At 47.3% G+C, this 13,961-nt stretch overlaps 1 protein-coding gene across 2 annotated transcripts in view; it reads left to right on the forward strand.

Moving 5' to 3' along the window:
• Positions 1-9,205: 9,205 nt before the first annotated feature.
• Positions 9,206-13,961, forward strand: part of CLPTM1 (CLPTM1 regulator of GABA type A receptor forward trafficking) — a 33,503-nt gene continuing 28,747 nt past the window's right edge. Inside the window, exon 1 of one of the 2 annotated variants that reach the window (XM_061598088.1) lies at positions 9,206-9,424. In XM_061598088.1, coding sequence (XP_061454072.1) covers positions 9,368-9,424 — 57 coding nt within the window. In that variant the 5' untranslated portion in view covers positions 9,206-9,367. The remainder of the gene's footprint in view (positions 9,425-13,961) is intronic. The other variant, XM_061598087.1, reaches the window with a different exon arrangement.

Below are 13,961 nucleotides of genomic sequence, written 5' to 3' on the forward strand. Positions count from 1 at the left end.
TGTCAAATGATGGACAGGTGGGCATACTACAGGCAATTCCACACTGCCAGCCAAATTGGGAAAGCCTGGCAGGCCTAACTAGGCCCAAGGCCCACAGTGATTTAGGCCCAGGATGCAATCTCCCACATTCCCGTTCATTTAATCTTAATACCAGATACATTCTTGTTTTTCCTGGTGCAAATAAAGATATCACTTCCCCATAGGGTTGCCAGGTCCATGGCCTGAGACTGATCCTGTATCTTTAGGAGAAGAGAAAGTCAGCCAAGTGCAGGTGTTCTTGCAACACTGTAATGGGAAAAACCAAAAGGTGGAATTCTCCCTTCCCTGTGCACAACTTTTAAAGATGCAGAAGACCTCCTGGAGGCTGGGCCTGGCAACCAAGAGGTCTTTTGTATCTTTAAAAGCTGTGCAGGGGGGTGGGAGAATTCCACCTTGTGGTTTTTCCCATTACAGTGTTGCAAGAACACCTGCACTTGGCTGACTTTCTCTTCTCCTAAAGATACAGGATCAGTCTCAGGCCATGAACCTGGCAACCCTACTTCCCCACCCTCAACCCAATACTTTTCTTGCACTCTTATCGCCTACTTTTTTCTTATTACTAGAAGCTGCTCATGTACCTTTAACCTGCAGCTTTTATTTTTTATTATTACTGTATTTAGATCCCACCTTTCCTCCAAGAAGCTCAAGGTGCTGTACAAATATGGCCTCCCCCCATTTTATCCTTACAACACCCCTGTGAGGTAAGTTAGGTTGAGAGACAATGACTAGCTCAAGGTCACCCAGTGAGCGTCATGGCTGAGGGGGAATTTGAACCCCGGACTCCCAGGTCCCAGTCTGACATTCTAACCGCTAGACCATACTGGCTGTCTGCAGACACCAGTAGGTGATAATGCATCTCTTGATACAGTGAAAAGCGTTGCTTGCTGTTTTCCGCAGATCAAGACGTCAAGGCAGAAAAGCAGACCACTTATTTTCTTTTTTTCTGGGCAGCTGGCTCGTCTTGCTTGCATCCTCAAATTCAGTGGTACCAGGAATATCACCCTTCCTTTGCAGCAGTGCTTGAATTGCAGGGGTAGAGAGACTTCTCTTATCTATTTGTGTCAGCCTCCTTACCTACTGTTAATAGAAGGCTACATTAATTTTATTTATTTCACTTATATCCCACCTTTCCTCCAAGGAGCTCAAGGTGGTATAGAAACATGGTTTCCCCCCTTACCATTTTATCCTTGCAACAACCCTGTGAGGTAGGTTAGACTGAGAGAGACTGTGACTACCCAAGGTCACCCAGCAAGCTTCATGGCTGAGTCGGGATTTGAACCCTGATCTCCCAGGTCCTGGTCCAACGCTCTAACCACTATACCACACTGCCTCTCAGAACTCAGAATTGGCTGAAATGGGGGGGATTCAGGGAATGGAGTTTATAGATTTCACTAAGGTTCCCAATACATTTCCCCCATTATTTGTGCTTTGTACCCCTAATGCATTCTTAGTGCACCAGAGTTCTTCTTTTGAGCCCATCCACCTTCTAAAGTCAAAGATCCACCCTTCACTTGAATGGACATAAGAAAATAAGGAGAGCTCCACTGGCCAATCAATTTGGCTGGATCGCTTGAAAATTGCCGAGAGTCTTGAAGGACTTTTTCTGCGTGTTTTAGCTATTTTAATGCACTTTACTTGATTTCATAGAATTCAGATTGTTATGCAAAATAAAATGCAACATATAAGAAATAAAGGAAGCAATAAAGACACAATTAAAAATCAATATAAATATTTCATGTCATGGACATGCCGTCTCCCATCTTCAGCCACAAATCCACAGGCACACTGAGCAATCTGCAGGCCGCAGCTTGGGAACCCCTGGTCTATGGGAAGCCTGCAAGCAGAAGCGGGCACGACAGCATTCTCTCCACTTGTGAGTCTCAACAACTGCTATTCAGAGACATACTGCCTCAGACAGGGGAGGTAGGAAGACCCACCTTTCCAGTCCCTGGAGGTAGAGGATGGTGTCTGAGAGTATACCACTAACACAGGATCCCTAAACTCAATAGAGTCCTACTATGATACACATTGGAGGAGTAATAGTATCTAGATGCATTCTCTACTTCAAAATACTTCAAGGGTCATCAGAACTATGCAAATACATCTACAAACTCACTAGCCCAGAAACATGTATTAGCCCACTTGCCCACACATACCTATGTTGGGCCAACTTTTCCCTGCCTGGTTACTTGAAGACAATACTTCCTCATCCTCACAGGCAATCAGGCAGACGTGAGCATATTTACAACCTGAATCATCATTTAAAAAAAAACCTTTAAAAACAAAACCACCACCACATCGCTAAAAAGTCAAGACTGAGGCCAAATATTCAAAAATCAAAAGGAAAATCACAGAATAGCAATATCACACACACTCTTAAAATGTGGGAAAAGCAAAAAATATTTTCCTTGCTGGCATTCACAAATCCAGACATGTGCATGTCTGCATTCACCCACCTGTTCTTCCCTGCACATTACTGGTGACCTTCTGGAGGTATCTATCAAGCCACTGTTGGAAACAGAATACTGACCACATGCAGCTCTGATCCTGTCCAGGGAGTTCTAATGTTCTTACATGGGACTTGCATGGCAATTGAAGAAGGGCAGGGAAGGTTACCTGCCGTTTCAGACCAACGGATGTCCTTGGCATCACCACATGGCTAAGGGGGAGCGACAAATTGCCCCCCAGCTCCTATTCCTTTAAGAGCAGCTTAGGAACATAGAAAGCTGCCTTATAGCCAGTCAGATGGCTGGTCCATCTAGGTCAGTATGGTCAATACTGACTGGTAATGGCTCTCCAGGATTTCAGGCAGAAGTTCCCTCCCAGCCCTCACTGGAAATCCCAAGGACTGAACCTGGGACCTTTGGCTTATTTATCTTGATTACCCTATACATCCCTTAGAGGCATCTGTCAGACCACTTCAGTGTTCCTTTTGATGCCCAGTATCCCCATCATACGGCGCCAGGGGCTTTCAAAACTTTCCACCTTTCATGAACCCTTCCTAACATGGGACTTGTTTGCAGATGCTCTTAACCGCCGCCCTAGGCTCCTGCTGGGAGGAAAGGCGGGATATAAATAAAATAAGAAACACATAAGAAATCGGCAGACGAAGCCTGTCACGGGATGGTGATAAGCCGGCAGCAAGATTTGGGTCTGATGCTCAAAAAGTCAAGGGACGAGGGAGGGGGCTAGACGTCCCTGGAGAAGCCCTGACTCCCCATGAACTCTCCCCCAGTGCCCGGGGCCTCACCTGCATCCTTTCAAGCCCCTCCAAAACCACTCTGTCACCCAAAGAGGACAACATCGACCCCAGTCCCCGGGCCCAGTCTCTGTCTCGCTCGAACTTTGTTCCCTCTCGTTGTCCCATACCTAGAGGGGGGACCAGCATCTCTCGCTCCTGCTGCCCAAGCAATTGCGGTGGTTGCTTTTGCTGCTGCAGCGGCTGTTTCTCTCCGAGGCTCCTCATAGCCTGGGCCCCATTTCCCCTTGGTCAGCCCTCAAGCTCCAATTTCTCCCCCCCCCCCACTCTCTTTGCTTTAAGGGTTCTTGGAATTCCCCTGCTCCTCCGGCTGCTGCTTCCTGATTGGCTGCTGGTTGTGATGAAGTCACGCTCCATGGAATGGGAAAGCCCCCCGCCTAGCGGTAAAGGGGTGGGATCCATTCTCAGGCTGTTCCTTTTGCTTTAATTTTTTAAAAAGGCACACACGCACATAAACAAAACTGAAAACGGGAGGAAGGAAAAGCAAACAAGCACTCCTTGTACCCTGTGCGGCCGCAGGTGTCAGCTTGGGGGATAGCTGAGTTTCCTGGGCTTGTCTTCTCCTTCTTGCTGTCACACCTCCCATGCAAGAACATTAAAACTTTCTAGGCAGGATCAGACCTGCAGGCAGCAGGTTATTCTGTCTGCAGAAGCAGTCGGACAGATGCCTCTGGAAAGCTCACAAGCAACCAGAACACCAAGGCAAGAGCCTTCCCCTTTTGATTGCCCCCAACATCCATTGCTGTGAAGTAGACTGTCTCTGAAACTGGAAGTTCCACAAGGTATCCACCAGTGTCCATTGCGAGACCTACCGTCCATAAATGTTGGCAAATTGCCCTTTTCAAAAAAGCTGATAGAACCTTTCCTAATGATGTACCCATTTGTCTCTGCAACATTGTATTTTCGCTATGAGGGCACTAGGCTTCCCTTTCTGATTGTAGGTGAAGTTCTTCACAGGATGAAGGTGGGGAATGATGGAGAGGCAGATGTTAGGAGGTACAGGTGCTTATCTCCATCCTCTGAAAAGCTTCACCTGTGCTAACATCTGCAGATCCTGCTGTTTTCGAAGGCACAGGAGCAGAGTCTAGCAAACAAGAAGAGCTAGTATCAGAGGTGTGGTCATCCAGGGTCGGGGGGGGGGGGCTTAGACCCCTTACTTTTTTGGGAGCACAGTCCCTGTGTCTCCAGCATCTTATGAGTCAATCAGCATGAAAGAGATGTGTGTTAGCCACTGATAAGAGTCTTCCAACATGGTTCCTTGTGCTTTTTTACTGATTGGAGCCAATCAGAGTGAAAAGAGGTGAGTCAGCCACTGAGAAAACTCTTTTCAGTAGCTAGCGCTCTCCCCTTTTGTGCTTATTGGCTCCTAGGGATGTCTGTTGTTGTGGGAGAAGGCATTAACAAGGATCTCATTCTCAACCCAGCAGCAAACAAGAGGGGGGCATGGCTGTGACTCTCATGAAGGGACCCTGCACTTCCAAATTTGCCACTACACTACTGGTTGGCATCCCTACCTGGAGGGAGTTCACAATCACTTATCCACAGTCACTACTCCCAGATGACAGTATCTGTGGTAACTCAACATGCACTGGGAAAGTCAAAAAAGTTCCGAGTGCTTTTTTACCCCTCTTTCATCCCTACAAAAAGACGACTGAAGTATGATGAGGAGTTTATCTTAACTGCATGAGGAAATCTAGTACCGGAGTTCAGCGCCCCTTACCTAGCTCTCCTGCTAGCGGTGTGCCCTCTCCAAATTCCCCACACTCTTCAAGGCAGGATTCATGCTGGAAGATTTCTTTCTGGGCTGTTTTACATCTTCCTCCAGCTACATCTTTTTCCTCCTCTCCCCCACCAGTGGGTTCAGCTTTGGGCTTCCGGGCTTCCTGGCTCATTTCTTGGAAGGGCAAAGGGATAGGGGATCAGGAAGCACTTGCAGCTCTAGGAAAAAGAAAGAGAGGGGAAAGGAAGGCTCTCATGACCGGAACACACAACCCCCTTCCCCTCCTTAAGTCTTTTGGCACCGGAAGCTCCTGCTTCCAAAAGAAAAAAAAGTTATTGGCCGAAAAGATCCAACACGTGGTTTCAATAAATATGAGGCAAAGAGAGAGCGCCGTGACTGGAGCAAGAGAGAGCAGGAAGGCAAAATAAGAAAAAAAATTGCAAAGAGCAGCCATTCTCCAGCCTTGTCCTGTAAAGCATGAGCATACATGGATTGCCTTGCTGGATCAGGCCATTTACGTCAGCAGCATCCCCTTTCCAGCAGCGTTCAGCCAAATGTTTATGGGAAGCCCACAAGAAGGATTTCCAGGTCAATGCCTCTTTTTGATATCTGGCAACGGAGGTTAGCACTGCCCCAGAAGCCTCAACCAGCCCCCCACCTGCCCGCCTTCCTACTTAATAGCCGGTCCAGGGGGTGGAAACGCCTGTCAGCTTTCTCCTCCTCCTAGTCTGATTTGTGAGGCTGCATGCACTGCACACCACAGACTTAAAGCACATCTCCCCCATCAAGAAGCATGGGAACTGTAGACCCCTCACAGAGCTACACATCCCAGCACGCTTAACAAACTACAGCTCCCAGGGTTCTTGGGGAATGTGCTTTACGTGTGTTTCAAAGGTATGGCGTATATGCAGTAACTCAGCGGGGAGAAGGATAGGACAAAACTAAAATTAATTGGTTCTGCTTCCACGTACTGTTGGGCTTCCTGCCTTTTGCCCTACCAGTCCCAACAGGCACCAGCTGCCACTGACATCTGGTATTCAGAAGTTTACAGCCTTTCAACATGCGGCGGGGAAACAGCTCTGTGGGAGAGCACGTGTTTGGCATGCAGAAGGTACCCAGTTCAATCCCCAGCATCTCTAGTTAAAAGGAGGCGGTAGAGAAGGCCTTTTTGACTGCGCTTTCATGATGGTTTGTGCTCAAAGTGGTATCTGGATGGTTAGACGCAATCCCACTTCCAGTGCTGTCTGCACTAGCAAAGGTTTTGGGAGAGACATATTGTTTCAGAGCATGTCCTGTAACTTCCTGCTGAAATCTTGTAGCTTTTTATTAATGTTCCAGGGTTTGTTTGTTTTTGGGGCGGGAGGGTTGTTTCACTTTTGTTGTGCCCCTCCAAATGGCAATAATGTGGTAATAACGTGGGGGAAGTATCTCTGAACAATTAATAAAGTGGAATTATGTTCCACTCAGGAGCTGTTCCTGCTCAGGAGCTGCTCAGCTGCCAGTCAGAGCAGACTATACTGGAATAGATGGATCAATGGTCTGGCTCAGTACGTGTTCATATGAGGCTACACCTAAGGTCCTACAGTTGGAGCAGGCCACAGGGGGCCCATCTAGTCCAGCATCCTGTTCTCACAGCGGCCAACCAGATGCCTATGGGAAGCCAGCAAGCAGCACCTAAGCACAACAGCACAGCTGAGAGTCATGATACCTTCCATTAATTACTTGTTTTTCACTGTTTTATCAATCATTTTAATGTCTTTTGTAAACTGCTTTGAGGGTTGTTGTTTTTACAATCCAACAGTATATAAATTTTAATAAATAAAAAAACATAATTCCACTTTATTAATTGTTCAGAGATACTTCCCCCACGTTATTACCACATTATTGCCATTTGGAGGGGCACAACAAAAGTGAAACAACCCTCCCGCCCCAAAAACAAACAAACCCTGGAACATTAATAAAAAGCTACAAGATTTCAGCAGGAAGTTACAGGACATGCTCTGAAACAATATGTCTCTCCCAAAACCTTTGCTAGTGCAGACAGCACTGGAAGTGGGATTGCGTCTAACCATCCAGATACCACTTTGAGCACAAACCATCATGAAAGCGCAGTCAAAAAGATGTCGGGAGGGGCCCTTTGTGTAAGCCAGCTGCCTATGTTCCCAATGGCTAATTCTGTGCATTGATACCATAATTCAGCAGTTCCCAAACTTTTTTTTCTCTTCTCATTATATGTCCAGAGATCATATCGCACATACATTGGATAATAGAATGGACCAAGAAATTTCAGAAGGAAATCACCCTGTGCTTTATAGATTACAGCAAAGCCTTTGACTGTGTAGGTCACGAAAAACTATGGAATGCTTTAAGAGAAATGGGGGTGCCACAGCATCTGATTGTCCTGATGCGCAACCTGTACTCTGCAGAAGAGACTACTGTAAGGACAGAATATGGAGAAACCCATTGGTTCCCCATAGGAAAGGGGGTGAGACAGGGGCATATCTTATCGCCCTATTTGTTTAATCTATATGCAGAACATATCATGCAGAAAATGGGATTGGACAAAGATGAAGGAGGTATGAAAACTGGAGGGAGAAATATCAATAATTTAAGATATGCAGATGATACCATACTACTAGCAGAAACCAGTAATGATTTGAAATAAATGCTGATGAAAGTTAAAAAGGAAAGCACAAAAGCAGGACTACAGCTGAACATCAAGAAGACTAAAGTAATGACAACAGAAGATTTATGTAACTTTAATGTTGACAACGAGAACATTGAACTTGTCAAGGATTATCAATATCTTGGCACAGTCATTAACCAAAATGGAGACAATAGTCAATAAATCAGAAGAAGGCTAGGACTGGGGAGGACAGCTATGAGAGAACTAGAAAAGATCCTCAAAGGCAAAGATGTATCACTGAATACCAAATCAAAATCATTCAGACCATGGTATTCCCGATCTCTATGTAAGGATGTGAAAGTTGGACAGTGAAAAAAGCAGATAAGAGAAAGTTCAACTCATTTGAAATGTGGTGTTGGAGGAGAGCTTTGCGCATACCATGGACTGTGAAAAAGACAAATAATTGGGTGTTAGAACAAATTAAACCAGAACTATCACTAGAAGCTAAAATGATGAAACTGAAGTTATAATACTTTGGACACATAATGAGAAGACATGATTCTCTAGAAAAGCTAATAATGCTGGGGAAAACAGAAGGGAGTAGAAAAAGAGGAAGACCAAACAAGAGATGAATTGATTCCATAAAGGAAGCCACAGATCTGAACTTAAAAGATCTGAACAAGGTGGTTTATAACAGATGCTATTGGAGGTTGCTGATTCATAGGGTCGCCATAAGTCAAAATCGACTTGAAGGCACATAACAACAACATAACCCTAGAACTCGTGGACATCCAATGAAGCTGAATGTTGGAAGATTTAGGACAGACAAAAGAAAGGACTTCTTCAAACAGTGCATAGTTAAACTATGGGATTCACTCCCACAAGAGGCGTGACGGCTTGGCATCTTGGATGGCTTTAAAAGAGGATTAAATAGATTCATGAAGGAAAAGGCTGTCAATGGCAACTAGCCATGATGGCAATGTTCTCCCTCAATGGTCAGAGGCAGCATGCTTCTGAATACCAATTGCTGGAAACCACAGGTGGGGAGAGTGTTCTTGAACTCAGGTCCTGCTTGCGGGCTTCCCATAGGCATCTGGATGGCCGCTGTGAGAACAGGATGCTGAACTAGATGAGCCATCTAGCATGATCCAACAGGCTCTTCTTATTTCATAAAATATGGCACTGGATGATCTTGGGCCAGTCACCAACTCTCATCTTAGCCTACCTCACAGGGTTGTTGTGAGCTTAAAATGCAGAGGGAAGAACCATGTACTTCACACTGAAGTCCTTGGAGGAAAGGTGGGATATAAATATAATAAATAAATTTAGCTGCCCTCCTCACAAGAGTCTCTGCTGTTTTTCTCTCAACAGATAACCCGGGGGCGTCTCTATCTCTCTTGAAACTGTAACATATGGAAAAGATATATCTTCATGGCGGCGGATAGGGAAAGCGGGAAGAGGCGGTAATTACTTCGGATTCATTCAACCGGTCTCCGTACCAACACAGCAGGATTTTGCGACGACAGAGCGCTTGCGTTATAGCGAGGTGAAGGGGCCAATACGACACAGACTGCGGAGAAGTTCGCGAAATTACGGTAAGCGGAGGACGCTTGCCCAAGGTTTGAGACAGGAGGTCACGTGGCCCTGCAAAGGGCAGAGGGGAGGAACGGGACTTGAGAACGGGAAGCCTCGCGAGAACTGCACCGGGCAACGGCGCAGCAAGATGGCGGCGCCGGAGACGGAGGTGGTGGCAGCGGGTCCCGCGGCTGGCCCTGAACAGGTAGCAACCGTAGAGCCCCCTTTCTCCATCATCCCCCTCGCGGGAGCTGCTGTTCGAAAACTTCCCTTTCCTTGGGGGTAGCTGCCCTTCACATCACTGTCCTTTTGCCCCTGCCCCCCCCGGGTACTTCCCTTCCTGCCCCAGCCCCTCCCCTCTCGCCAGTCACGTGACGTCCACCTCTTCCCCCAGTTGGTCTCCAGAGCAATTGCCCAGCCCATCCTGTCCCTCCCCAGCCCATCCTGTTCCTCCTGCTTCTTATACGTTTCACTTCTATGTGCTTGTTACATTTATTTATCATCGCTTACATTTTTCCTCCTAAGAGCCCAGGGTGTTTGGGGTGGGGGAGGGGAGGGGAGATGGGGTGGGTTTCCCTTTTTTAGCCTCCTGAAGAGAACAACAACCCTTTGAGGCAGGCTAGGCTTAAGAAGTGTAAGTGAGGCTTACCTTACTAATAGGGTCGTAGCTCCGTGGCAGAGCACGTACTTTGCACGCAGAATGTCCCAAGTTCAATGCCTGGTATCTCCAGGCAGGGCTAGGAAAGGCCTCCACCTGAAACCGTGGAGAGCTGCTGCCAGTTGGTGTTGGTGATACTGAGGTCTGCCTAGGTGTGGGGCAGCTTCCAGAGGGACAAAATTACCCCACTGAACTTGCTAGCATAAAGCAAACTTATTTATATTCCACCTTTCCTTCAAGGAGCCTAAGGTGGCAGACATGGTTCTTACACCTGCACTGATCTTCTCAGCAGCCCTGAGAGGTAAGTTAGACTAAGCAATAGTGACTGATCCAGGGTTCCTTAGAGAGCTTCATGGCTGAGTGGGAATAGGGACATAAATATAGAGAGCATAAGGAGGTGGCTTCCATCAAGCCAAACTTTTGGTCCATCACCTCAGTATTTTTTACACTCACTGGCTGTGACTCCAGAGTTTCAGACAGGAATCTCTCCTTGTTCCTGGAGAAGCCCAGGATTGAACCGTGGAGCTTCTGCATACAAATTAGATGATGTGCCACTAAGCTCCAGCTCTAGGAGTTGAATCTGGGTTTCATCATTCCTTGTGTGACACTAACCACTACACCACACTCTACAAGTGACAGGCTTGCCTCACATCTTGCCATGCTTCTGTACCTGATCGGTGCTAAAATCCTTAGTAAATGCCTAGGAATCTGGCTCACCCATAGTTTATAGTCTGTATGATATCTTTGCATCAGGTGGGAAAGGAAGCATTTGCTACTTGTCAGCCACAGATGTGTAGAAAAACAGACTGCCTGAACTTGTTCACGGAGTGGTCTGAGACCATGCAGTGAGTCTCATGAAGATTCAAACCCATATTTGTCCCTCCTCAGCATTCTACACTCTGTGCTCTACACCACACTAGCTAGGACTCCCTCTCTGGTGTGTCACACAGTATTGGTTCAGCCTCACAGTGGTACTCCTTTGGGGTACACCTTTTTCTCCTCACCCTTGGTTTGGTATCCATCTTGTTCACTTGACTGCTTCGGAATCCTGACTTGACTCTGTCTCCACTTAGATAGATCTCTTGATTTCTCAGGAGCATGCCAAAGAGTCACCTTCCTGTTAATCTCCCACTCTGTATTTATCTTCCTGCTTCCTAATCAGCGTCCTTTGTAAATTGCTTCTGCTTTTCTTCCCCATAAAAAGGGAGGAGGTAATCCCTGCCCTAACCACTCTCTCGGCTGGTTTCTTTTCTGTCTCTCCACTTGCCTTTCGGGTTTCTTCCGAGTTTAGCTCTTCCTCAATCTCCTTGGCAGTACCATCAGAGCAACTTGTCCCTTAAATGAACAGATCTCATTTCTTTTCCTCCATCTAGGCTAAGGATTCACCTGCCATTTTCTTGAGCATCACTTACTCTAGAGCATCCATTCTTGGGGAATTGCTTCCCACCTTTGTTCTTCTGAGGATTGGCCTTTGGCCTCCTTACTATGGAACTATTTTTCTTCCTCCTCCCATTGTCCACTACATTAAATTTCCCCTTTGAGTAGCTGCCCATTCTGCCTTCTCTATTTTCCAGCATCTTGTTTCTCATGGTACCTTTCTGTGTGGGAAGCTGAAGCACACACATGCTTTACTCATGTTGCTGGTCACACCCTCGACCTTGTTTTCTGTGTTGGTCGGGATGACGGTGATCTTGGTGTGGAAGAACTCGCAGTGGTTCTGTTGTCATGGACAGATCACTACCTGGTCGGGTTTAGACTCACTGGGACTCAGAACCTCTGCAGCGGTGGGGGGCCGATTAGAATGGTCCGTCCCAGGAAGCTGATGGATCCGGATGGTTTCCTGACGGCTCTTGGAGATTTTCCTGTCACCTTGGCAGGCGATCCTGTCGAAACCCTGGTTGACCTCAGGAATAGAGAAATGGCCAGGGCGGTGGACACGATTGCTCCCAAGCGTCCCCTCTTTCGGAGTGGAGCCAAACTGGCCCCATGGTTTTCCAAGGAGCTGGTGGTGATGAAACGTGTCAGACGGGGACTAGAGCGACGTTGGCGGAAGACTCAGAGCGAAGCTGATTGATCTCGGGCTAGAGCCTATTTGAAGGCCTACTCCGAGGCAGTACGGGCTAAGAAGAAATCTTTCTTCTCGGCCTACATTGCGTCTGCTGGGAGCCATCCAGCGGAACTGTTTCGAGTGGTTAGGGGGCTTTTAAGTTCCAGCCCCCGTGAGGGTAATTCTGACCACTCAGCAGACCGCTGTCAAGAATTTGCACGGCACTTTGCAGACAAAGTCGCTCAGATTCGCTCTGACTTGGATGCTAAAATTGATACAGTCTCTGAGGATGTAACTTTGGTGCCTGTTTGTCCAATTAAAATTGATTCTTTTCAACTTGTCCTGCCCGAGGATGTGGACAAGATCCTTGGAGCGGCGCGTGCCACCACTTGTGTACTGGACCCTTGCCCGTCCTGGCTCATTATAAGTACCAGAGGGGGACTGGTTGATTGGGTCAGGGGAGTAGTTAATGCCTCTCTACAACAAGGCAGAATTCCATCATGCTTAAAGGAGGCAGTTATAAGACCACTGCTGAAAAAGCCCTTCCTGGATCCCTCTTTACTAGGCAACTACCGGCCAGTCTCCAATATTCCATTTTTAAGCAAGATAATAGAGCGTGTGGTGGTCGCCCAACTCCAGAGATTCCTGGATGATACGGATTATCTGGATCCATTTCAATCTGGTTTCAGGCCTGGCTATGGGACAGAGACGGCTTTGGTCGCCTTGGTGGATGACCTACGCAGAGAACTGGACAGAGGGAGTGTGTGTCTGCTGGTTTTACTGGACCTCTCAGCGGCTTTCGATACCATCGATCATGGTATCCTTCTGGGCCGCCTTGCTGAGATGGGACTTGGGGGCACTGTGTTACAGTGGCTCCAGTCCTTCCTGGAGGACCGAACCCAGAAGGTGGTACTGGGGGACTCCTGCTCGACCCCTTGGCCATTGACCTATGGGGTCCCTCAGGGTTCAGTTTTGTCCCCCATGTTATTTAACATCTACATGAAACCGCTGGGAGAGGTTGTCTGGGGTTTTGGGGTTCGGTGCCATCAGTATGCTGATGACACTCAACTCTATTTCTCTTTTCCACCTGAAGCCAAGGAAGCCGTACAGGTCCTAAATCAGTGTCTGGCATCAGTGATGGACTGGATGAGGGCAAACAAGTTGAGATTAAATCCTGATAAAACAGGTACTCCTGGTCAGTCGGAGGGCAGATCAGGGAATAGGGATTCAACTGGTGCTGGATGGGGTTGCACTCCCCCTGAAGTCTCAGGTTCGCAGTTTGGGTGTACTCTTGGACTCAACTTTGAATTTGGAGGCCCAGATTACTGCTGTATCCAGGAGCGCCTTTGCCCAATTAAAACTGGTGCGCCAGCTGTGCCCGTTCCTGGAGCTGCCTGATCTGACATGGGTGATGCATGCCTTGATTACATCCCGCTTAGACTACTGTAACGCGCTCTACGTGGGGCTGCCTTTGAAGACTGTTCGGAAACTTAAATTGGTACAAAGAGCTGCAGCCATAGTGCTAACCGGGGCTGGTTACAGGGACCATACAACTCCCCTGTTACAACAGCTCCACTGGCTGCCAATTTGTTTCCGGTCACAATTCAAAGTGCTGATTTTGACCTACAAAGCCCTATACGGCTCAGGTCCAGGCTGTTTGACAGATCGTATCTCCCTACATGAACCTGTCCGGGATTTGAGATCTTCAGGTGAGGCCCTTCTTGTGCTCCCCACACCTTCGCAAGTACATATGACGAGGACACGAGATAGGGCCTTTTCGGTGGCCACCCCTAGGCTATGGAACTCCCTTCCGAGTGAGGTGCGATTAGCTCCCTCCTTGCCGTCTTTCCAGTGACAAGTAAAGACTGTTTTATTTCAATGGGCATTTGGGATAGAGAACGACCAAGATTAAATGTCATAGGATTGGTGACTACAGTATATGATTTTATTATTTTAAATTGTCCGCTGTTTTTAACGTATGTTTTATGGTTTTTAATTTTTCTCATAGTTTAATTCTATTTTAATTGTATATTTCTG

Source organism: Rhineura floridana, chromosome 15, assembly GCF_030035675.1.
Source record: "Rhineura floridana isolate rRhiFlo1 chromosome 15, rRhiFlo1.hap2, whole genome shotgun sequence".
NCBI classification, from domain to species: Eukaryota; Metazoa; Chordata; class Lepidosauria; order Squamata; family Rhineuridae; genus Rhineura; species Rhineura floridana.